Source organism: Ciona intestinalis, chromosome 5 (assembly GCF_000224145.3).
Source record: "Ciona intestinalis chromosome 5, KH, whole genome shotgun sequence".
In the NCBI taxonomy this organism is placed as follows: domain Eukaryota; kingdom Metazoa; phylum Chordata; class Ascidiacea; order Phlebobranchia; family Cionidae; genus Ciona; species Ciona intestinalis.
The window spans coordinates 4,168,946-4,179,170 of NC_020170.2; the positions used below are offsets into that span (position 1 = coordinate 4,168,946).

Consider the following 10,225-nt stretch of genomic DNA (forward strand, 5'->3'; position numbering starts at 1 on the left):
GGAGTAGTGAGAATATGGTTTTATAATTCTTTGATATGTTCTTTGTTTACTATCAAATGGGACAAAATAAAATGAAAGGTGTCCCATCTACCCCACTCTACTATATAGGTATAGTGGTATACCACAGATAATTAATAGGTGGGAAAAATAACACACGGACAACAGTTACATTAAGAACGCTATAACACTCCGGCAATCCCATATACGCTCATTGAGTTAGTGTTGGGTAATATAGAACATAATTTTATTCTGCTTTTCCACCTATTTAAAAGTGAACAAAAATCTGTTTAGGTAATTAAATAACCGCATCCTAATAACTCTAAAAAAACCACAACACGATCAGAAAACATCGGATTTAGGTGCTAACGGTGTCCCATCTTACCCTACAGTCTTATACGATCGAAACCTTAAAAATGTGAAATGAAAAACTAGAGTACTAAACGAACAAAAAATCTTAGTAAAGAATAAAACAACAGTGAAAAATGAGTCTTACCCTTGAGCGGCGTGCAAGGTGATGTCATAGAGCAAGTTTCCATGGCAACAAGCTTCATTGAACCGCCCAACACAAGTACCAACCACAGGAATTTGCTTTGGTATTCCATTTTTTCTTATTTTTTTTAAACAACTTTTAAAGTGAAGTTAGAAAGGCAGGAAAATGTAAGAAATACAAAATGGTGAGATAGCTGAATCAAAATTTTTGTAAGTCACGAAATATTTTGGGAAATAGACTAAAGCTAACCGACTGTACTGAATCGGCTTAAAGTTAGGACTCTTTCACAAACTTTATGGTTTATGTTGGTAATAAACTTTTATTGAGAGTTTAGTAACCAGGCGTTTATTTGACACTTTTTGTTTGACAAGTAGTTTTTACTCGTATAGCGTGTTTTTAACGACTGTTGTTTTGCTGCTAATTCCTCTTTCATCTGTGTTTTATTTACCTTTCTTCTTCATTGTTCTATTCAAAGTTATAAAAAAATTGTGCAGTGTTATTACTTTAAAACTGAGCTAGCTCACAACTGAATAAGGGCAGATTTGCGGACTCCTTTCTGCTTTATAACTGGTGTCGTTTTTCTTTTATGCTGTACAAGTGTACAGTAGAATGGTTGCTACGCATAACGTCAGCAATTAAACTCAGTAACGCTCTACGCTGAGTTCTTATCAAAAGATAGGCCTTGCAGTGGACTCTGTCAACACCTAAAGTTTGGCCGCAAATACGATTAAGTCATCACCCACACGGCGTCGCAAAATACAGCTATCGATGCACTTTTTAAAGTCAACACTATTGTTGTAGAAAATACTTCAAAATTCAACCAGAAAATACTTCGAAATTCAACCAAAAAAATAACGGCAGGCATTATTATTAAGCTGTTAAATACCATGAAAAGTTAACTGCGAAGCGTCTTTATCAGAAACAATTTGAAATCCATTAAGCGTCAGTTTACTGAACAAGCAGCAGTGTTAGTAACACCAGCAGGAGCATGTAGAATCTATTAACAAAAAAACATTTAAAATTTTACTGCAGAACAGGTGGTACATGAGGTCCGGGTGCTTATTGGTCAATCCAATCTAAAAAAAAGTTGGTCATATATGTATTTTTATACGTTATGCTTGCAATGTGGAGGTTAAAAACATTATACACGTAAAAGTATTTGCACAATATTTAATGCTCTGGTCACACAAAAGGTTTATATTATCTCTGCTGGTATACTTTTCAGCAGTGTATATAATACATCTAACAGCTATAGATCTATACAGCAGCAACGTCGTTTAATGGTAATTACATACCGCCGGGACGCTATGTCATAAACAAAGACGCTCCAACCCAGTGTTTTCCAATTGGCTTATCTAAATTGCCAGCCATATAAAAAACACAAAATAATTAGCCACAATGTGACATACGTCATATCTATGGACACGAGGTGTATATGAAACCAACCGTATTGAAACTACTGTCCCGCCATGCGAGGTTAAACAAGTTACATTATTCATTTATCACATAACGTTTTTTAATTAGGTTTTACATTCACCTGTAAGGATTCATTGCTTTTCCATTTCCAGATGTCTGGCCTATTGGATTATTTGTCATGCACGCCCACGGGTAAGATCCATTCGATGGAATATTTGCTTCCAGACTTTGTCCTGACCGCAAGTTTATTAACATAACACGAAGTAATGTGCATAAATTCGTTGGTAAGAATTGTTTCAAACATTTACTAGGGACTTAGGACAGATCAGCATGTCTACGTGACAAATGTAACAAGCATGCGATTTACCAAGACGCCCAAACTGAATGAATGATCAGAATATTTGTTTTAATAGTTTACCAAGCCAAATTTACAGTCATCGCAAATTAAGTGGGCATACAAAAATATTACCACACACTAGGTCCGAAAAAATACCGCGGCAAGATATATTATTGGCGCCCGCAAAATTGTAAAATTGGCAAATGTAAAACTATAAAACAAAATGTGTACCTTGCTCCACTATCTCGAACACCATCACCATTCCCTGGTCCGCGTCCCCTTGCAAGTGACAATGAACCGTTACATCACCAGTGAAGCTGTCAGTCTTAAATCGAACCTTTACGAATTAAAAAATATAAGTATATAGTACTGGGGTAGGGTGGGATAGATACCGTTTACACATAATGTCCAATATTTCCTAATCGTGTTTTAACATTAACAAAGCTCTTTTTAATGCGTAAGGAAACGGTTACATAATCTGTATAAACATTATTTGTTTAATACCAAATGATTTCATTTAGTTCGTGGCCTCTTACGAGTTACCACGTGCATAACGTTGTAAATTATTATTTTTTCCGGGCACCAATTTGCATTAAAATGTGTAAACTTCATTTATATAAGCAAACACTAAACATTACCGTTATATTTCCAAGAGGCGGAATAAGAACGGTGTCTTTCCAATCCCCGATTTGAGTATAACCCAATGTATTTACACCACTGATAGCTTGTCGTGTGTCATGCCCAAGGTATTTCAGTGCGTCGTTAGGTGGCGATATTGCCACAGTTTCTGTTAAAATAAAACCTCAGATAAAATCATGTAAATGCATAGCGGAGTACCTTTTAAAATTATGACAAAAATTAGAACAGTCAATCGCAATAAATATAATGTAATTATCCTCACGTTGCGGAGCATCTATATAGTCGGTTGTTCTGTTTCGCACAGCTTGTTCCGGCTTACGAATTACAACGTATATAACTATGTGTGTAACTATTTTTCGAGAATTTGCTATTTTTGTAATACTATTTTGGAAATTATTTATATCTTACCATCGTAACCTTTAAACTGGTGGGTGCAAACGTTGCCTGATTGATTGAAAAACTTCCATTTCCCAGCTCCGTCGTCTACACCGTACGGTCCAGTATAAGGATTGTAACTTATCACCTAACATACAGAAATAGATATAGGTTGAGTGTCATTTACCCCGATGAAGACGACCATTATACTGTGTATGGGACGTCGAAACGTCGGTACGCAAATATATGCTAGCAGGGCTATTTTACGAAAAAAGAATAATAGACGTGACAGGAACGGTTTATAGATATAGTATTATGGTCCCATTTGTTAGTTAAGAAAAAATATTTACTGCATTATACAACCATTTTCTTACCGCTCCGTAAGAACGGTATTATGGTATAGTAGGGTGGGAGAAGATGGGACACCTTTAACACATAATATCCAAATAGCCGTATCGTGTTTTTAAACAATTAACAACGGTCTATGGAAGTCGTGAAGATACGATTTTATAATTCATTGAATGTTCTTTGTTTACTACCAAATGGAAAGAGAAAACAAAACGAAAAGGTGTCCCATCTTCCCCCACCCTACTATACAAGTAAAAAATTAGGATATCCACCTTCCCTTGCAGAACTACATTGTTACAATCTACAATACAAAAATGCTTACCTGTACATGGTTAACATGCATATGTATGGGGTGGGATGTAAAGATTTCAGTATTTGTGAAATACCATTCCTGGACGGTGTCTACTTCTGCTCTGTACCTGTTAGCGGTGAATGGTAGAATGTAATCTGTTTTATCCTTGCCAGAGGGTCAACGACAGTCGTTATTTAATACGGATGTTCCGTTTTATACACTTAGTACATGCTTACGAGTTGCCACCTATGTAAATTTGTGGGTAATTGTATTTTAAGGTTTTTTTTATACTGTATTGCTGATTATATGAAAAACCAATAATAAGACCACTGGGTTAAGGAAACTTCCGTTACGTATCTTTCCAAAGGAAGATAAATACATACCTGTAATAAACCCCGGAATAATCTTCTCTGTTCAGAGTGTCTGTTGGCGTCACCTCCACCACGTACTTGCTTTTCACACTCTCTTGCGCCACGTTGCGGAGGTCAGAAACAAAATCAGGACGTTGAGGAAGGGCGGTAGGGAGTGTCGAATTGCGTTGATTTGTCCCAGTGACGTTGAGGGTCATTAAAGTTCCATTAAAACTAGGGTGCTCACCCAGGGAGTCGTGGTCAACAGTGTGAAAAGTCGATCGCAGCTAGAGCACAGGAACATTTTTTATCATTTTCCTACTTATGATATAGTATGTGGGGTTAGATAATACCGTTAGAACATAATTTCTAAATTTTCGAATCGTGTTTTAACAATTTTAGAGTTGTAAGAATATGGGTATGTAATTCTGTAAATATTGTTATTTTTTACTATTATATAGAACGATAGGGAGAATGAAATGCATAAAGAGTCTCTAACTTAAACTTTACTAACAATATTCAGGCGTTTTTGAAATTAAACCTTACTTCTAATCTTTAATAAGCTATAAGGGAACACCTTACTTTATAAATTCAATTTTATAGAAGAAACAAGTCACCTCATACGTTCCACTTTCCGGACAAATAACCAACCAATCCACCCTCCCTGCTGCTACAAGAAAACTTCGACCAAGCCAGGGATCTCTGGGTTGATCAAGGTAAACTCCATCCATTGCTATTTCTTTCACCGTGCATGATGCTCCGTTTGGATCAACGTTATCGATGTGGAGAGCGACCGCGTACAAGCCGCCCGTGTCGATTATTCTATAGTAATAATAATATACAATCAATAATAATGCGTGTATGCTCAACGCTAAATTAAACACAACATATTTATACACTGTATGTTTTAGGAATGTAACCTTTTTAAGTATTAAACGTTGTGGATACTTTTCAAAGTAACTGTATATATATGTCTGCCTTCTTAGATAGCGTGCAGTCTAATTACTTACCAGAAGCTGCCCCAATACCTTTTCCGGTAACGACTCACACTCTTAATAGTTTGTAAAACAACGCATTAGATCACCTTTATATAAAACAAACTACTGCAATAAACAACTGACCATGTAACAACACGACGCTGCAGCGAAACGCCAAGCAGAAAACAAACGTTTGAGCCTCATTACCAGCGGCAACACACGCAACCGTTGTTACAAACCGTTGTTTTTACAGACTTTACCTGATTCTACCCGCCCTGAGCGGGCAAAAGGCGTGTTGGCGTTTACGCCGATTAAATAATTGTTGCAACGATTTGTGTGCTGGGCTTAAAAAAAAAAAAATTGAAGAGTTGTAGGGAACATAAATCACCCGCCAAATAGTTTTAGGCTATGCAGCTGATAAACAATTAAACAACATAATATATTACTATGTGATCAGTTGGTCACCGTTAGCTTCTAATATTTCATATTTTCCAATCATATTTTAATAGTTAACAACGCTATTTTAAAGTCGTGAGGATTCGGTTATATAGTTTTATAATTGTTGTGTTTTCTACCGAATTAGATAATAAAAGATAATAAAAGCATGGACCACCTTACTTCAAGGTAATAAATATATAATACGCAAATTGGGATTTTCTGTATGCATTATAAATTACCTGAACCGTTTCATTTGACCTTGTGCCATTTCCATAGTAGGATTCAACATACCATTCACCAGCATATACTTGATGTTGCTGGAAGAATCCTCCAACCATTCTTCAAGGTTTTGGGAAGAGTTTGTAACATTTATCTTGTTTAATCTAAAAACAAATATAAGTTAAACTTATGCAAGTTTAAGTAGGCCTGCTTAACAAATTATTGCGAACCTCAAATTCTCCAAATACCACACATAAGTTGCATAAAGATCACTTTTGTCCTTGGGGTATAGTTAAAAATCAGATCAGATATCAAATATGCAATGTGCCATGTAGGCCATACATTACCAACATATTTTTCAAGCTATACAAATGCACATACTCTGTTGTAGGGCACAATGCAATTTAAAGCGGCGATTCTGGTAAATTATTTTTAAAACTGTCCCAAACTTAGGTCTCATTTATCTAAGAGCTATAGTTCTAGCATGCGCATCAACCACAAATAAATGGTTTATCCTTATTACCGCCAGGGGCGAATAGCACCGCACCCTCAACGCTTCAAACACTGTCGCGCTTAGAGTTGTCACAAAAGTCTCAAAAAAGATGAAACTTTGTTATTAATCATTATAAGATAAAAGTACAGTGGGGTAACATGGGACACATTTAGCACATAATACCCAAATAATCTGATTAACAACGGTCTATGGCAGTTGTGATATTACTATTTTATAATTCTTTAAATGTTATTTGTTTATTACCAAATGAGTCGAGAAAATTAAACGAGAAGGTGTCTCATCTTTCCCCACCCTACTAAATTTTCACCTGAACCCTTCATAGTCGTGAATTTCTCTCTGTAGGATTGAGTAACCGCTATCTTCGTCTGAATTGTATTGAAATGTTTGCAGGAGGATCTGTACGTCGTGTTCACAGTTATCCGGGCAGGACACAGATGCAAGTTCTGTTGACATTAATGATGGGTCGTCTTCAACAATCAGCATACCCCCCAGACCACCGATGTTCTGTATAAACACTTCATTTAAATGAATGAATTATCATTTGACTAAATTTTTATTCTATTTTCTATTCCCATTTGGTCATAAAAGAACATTATAACGATTATATTAAAACCGTATTCTCGCGACTCTCATAGACCGATGTTAACCGTTTAAAACACGATCAGGATATTTAGATATTATGTACATAAGGTGTCCCCTCCTCCCCCCAGTACTACATGTCTGTCCCACTAATATTAAGGTATGTGTATCTATATATAGGCTTGTCAAGATATATTTGTCAAACCGTAAAACTAAGATACCTTTTACCATGCAAAAATTCAATATTAAATGGTTCTATTACCTGAAAATGTATACTTCCATGTAAATGCGGATGATACCAGTATGTTCCAGCTGGATGGTCGGTTTTAATATCGAACACATAATCATAAGTCGAATTTGGAGGTACCTTGAGAAATGGGTTGTCTTGGGGCACCTGCAGAAATTATTGGGGTTTTACCCAATGCGTTAAAGTGTTTTTTTTTTACTAAGTGTAGCGACCACGATTTCTTCAACCAATAAAATGTAAATACGTTTAACTGTCCGTGCGTTTACCGATTGTCAATATTCTATATCCAGCTTTTTCTCTATTTTCTGTCTTTTCGCTACTCTTTAATCTTCGCTACCGTAATCGAAGAAACAAATAAAAGTTATCATTATATAGTAGGGTGGGGGGAGACGGGACACCTTTAGCACATAATGTCAAAATATCTTGATGGTTACTGTTTTATAAATATAAAAATCTTTGAATTTTCTTTGTTTACTACTAAATAGGACAATAAGAAAATAGAATGGAAAGGTATCCGTCTTCTCCCACTCTACAATATTGTTATTGTTAATGTTAACATAAAGAAGTCAAATACAATATCCTTACCTTACTGCTAATGTGTAAGCCGTGTGTATGAATATTGGTTGAGTTTGGAAATCTGTAAACATTCTCTTCGTTAGTTCTGTAGTCTGGTTGTTGCAGCTTGTTGTTCTGTTTGGAAATATAAATAAACTGTAGGGGTAAGATGGAGAGAGTTAGCCCATAATATCACATATTTCCTTTTTGAGATTGTTTTAATACGCAATGCTCTTTTAAAGTCATGAGGATATGGTTATGTAATTCTGTACAAGTTCTACTAAACTGGAACAATAAAAGAGAACCAATACAAGGACCTTCTTTCCTCACTGTACTATTTATAGGTTTTAAACCCCACCCACAATATGTTGAATATGGGAAACAAAGGTCATATTAACCGTTAGTTTCGTTCTCTGCAAGAAAAGATTCTGAACCCAACAACGTCACCCACGAAGAATTCAAAACGTATTATATTAAACTTGAAATCTTAAAACCAAACCGCGCAGTTACTGCAATGTAAACACATTACGCGCTTGCGGGTTCTAAGTTGAACCCAATAGCCACGCTTTTAAACCCTTTATATACTTTTCTTCATAGCGTTTAATGGTTTTTGTTTTGCTGCCCATTTATTTTTCTTTATTTTTTTTTAATAATTTGATTTTCGGTAGTTTTCGAAAAAGAAAAAAATTACTTACCAATTTAAGATTAAAAATGTCGCCCTGCTTAACGGTGAAGGTGGGACCTGGGAATTCCCCGTTGTAGAGACGTCTTTGTACAGTCAGCCAATCCACGGTAAAGTTGTAAATGTCCACTATTAGCTCAGCGTCCAGTTGTCCATTTGTTGACCGAAACTGAGTCGGTTCTTTAAATACACCACCACCTGTTACAGAAAGAATGAACATGTTGCTATTATACTAAAACCATATGTATGCACACACACACACACACATATATAGGGTGAGAGAAAAAGGAACACCTTTAGCACTTTAATATCTTGTTATCCTGATTGTGAAAACAATTAACAACGGTCTATGGAAGTAGTGAGGATACGGTTTTATAATTCTTTGAATGTATTTTGTTTACTACCAAACGCAACGAGAAAATCGAATGAATATAGTTAATCCATACTTGACACATTACCACTAGTTCACTCTATATGAGCAAAAGCAAGAAGTAGTTTAACAACAACAAAAGTAAGGAAATTCCTGACCTACCGCGAAGTGGTGTACATGGTGACGTATGCGAGCATTCCTTACAATTTACAGCGACCACCAGAAACAACAGAACCCAAAATACATCAATCTTCATTGCCGAATAAACAAAACTCTTTCACTTAAACTGAATACCAAGTCTAAACCTAACACTACCTAAAAATGGAAATTATTTTTGGCTTGAAAATAAACGGCAGTGTACGAGCTAGTATAGTGTGGAATGCCACTCTCCGTATTCCAGCCAATGGACTATATAAGTCTGACTCATATCCCATACGCTTGTATAGTTTCTGCATGTTGGCGTTTTTCAATAGGCTCATGTCTGCCGTCACGAACCGAAACTTGTCGATGGGTTACCCCGCTGATTTTTCATAGCAATTCGTGTTACAAACTACAGCTGTTGAACAGCATGGCAATATACAAATGCTTAAATCGTTAAAGCATCGGCTTAAGTTTTGTGTACATTTACCCAGACGAAAATTCCATTATAGAAAGGAGATGTGCATACTGTAATTTTGCTGCTCATTCCCCTGTCTTCGCTGTTTTAATTAATAACCTGATCTTGATTAGGCCTATATACCGTATTCGAAAATATGTATTAAAATAGAGCATGCAATACTCAATACAACGTGAATACCTCTAGTCCAGTTTAAATACACACTCGAAATTGCCTCTTTGCAACATAGCCTACACTACTGAATGCTCTCAACCATGAATGCCAAACAATCCTAAATTTGCGAGACAAATATGCGCTTTAGGTATCTTGTTAGCGTTCTACTACAAACGCATTGAAAGCATATACATTTAGAATTTACAAATTCTAAGTTTATATAGTTGTTTTATGACTCTATTCAAACTTCCACGTCTTTATCGAATAAATTTTGTATCACTTTTATCCACGTTATAACGCTGGTCGTTCTACCGTTATACCTACCCATATTTTCGCTTTTGTAAACTTTTCCAACCTTCGTTAACGAACCAAAGAGAAAAAATAAATCTATCATTTATTTCCATACTGATACGTTTATTCCGTGAAAGGTTGATTTAGCTTTTAGCAACACGTTTCCCTTTGACATTCATGCAACGGAACCCTGCAGACAGTTACATAACTAACTGGTTCTCGCCAAACAAATTTGGCGGCGCATTTGTCATTATATTTATATATTAATCACAAACTTACACAGTTTGATCAATCCTTGCTGATCAAGATTCGTGTATTATAGCAAAGCAATGTTAAG

The 10,225-nt window shown here is 35.9% G+C and overlaps 2 protein-coding genes across 3 annotated transcripts in view; both read right to left on the reverse strand.

Moving 5' to 3' along the window:
* The window catches only part of LOC100175585, a 9,928-nt gene extending 9,293 nt beyond the window's left edge, over positions 1-635 (reverse strand). Inside the window, exon 1 of the mRNA XM_026834439.1 lies at positions 494-635. Within this exon, the coding sequence (XP_026690240.1) occupies positions 494-602 (109 nt within the window). The 5' untranslated portion in view covers positions 603-635. The remainder of the gene's footprint in view (positions 1-493) is intronic.
* A 650-nt stretch (positions 636-1,285) lies between these two features.
* On the reverse strand, positions 1,286-9,177 carry LOC100179695 (putative multicopper oxidase GMC1). 2 transcript variants are annotated; one of them, XM_018812156.2, is made up of 14 exons: positions 8,991-9,177; positions 8,472-8,656; positions 7,807-7,911; positions 7,237-7,368; positions 6,703-6,899; positions 5,902-6,045; positions 4,865-5,069; positions 4,281-4,534; positions 3,928-4,024; positions 3,291-3,405; positions 2,882-3,030; positions 2,475-2,580; positions 2,028-2,139; positions 1,286-1,487 (listed from the first exon to the last, which is right to left on the reverse strand). In XM_018812156.2, the coding sequence occupies exons 1-14, from the start codon at positions 9,082-9,084 to the stop codon at positions 1,439-1,441; spliced, it is 1,944 nt and encodes a 647-aa protein (XP_018667701.1). In that variant the 5' UTR covers positions 9,085-9,177; the 3' UTR covers positions 1,286-1,438. The 2 variants fall into 2 exon arrangements, with proteins under 2 accessions (XP_018667701.1, XP_009858680.1); XM_009860378.3 differs by having other exon boundaries at positions 1,343-1,566.
* Positions 9,178-10,225: the final 1,048 nt, after the last annotated feature.

Excerpts from the sequence above, each read along its gene's own strand:
- LOC100179695 (XM_018812156.2), bottom strand. The coding sequence starts at position 9,084 with ATGAAGATTGATGTATTTTGGGTTCTGTTGTTTCTGGTGGTCGCTGTA. Across the intron at positions 7,369-7,806 it reads GCTTACACATTAGCAGTAAG|GTGCCCCAAGACAACCCATT; the intron begins GTAAGGATATTG and ends TAATTTCTGCAG. Across the intron at positions 4,535-4,864 it reads CGGAAAGTGGAACGTATGAG|CTGCGATCGACTTTTCACAC; the intron begins GTGACTTGTTTC and ends CCTGTGCTCTAG.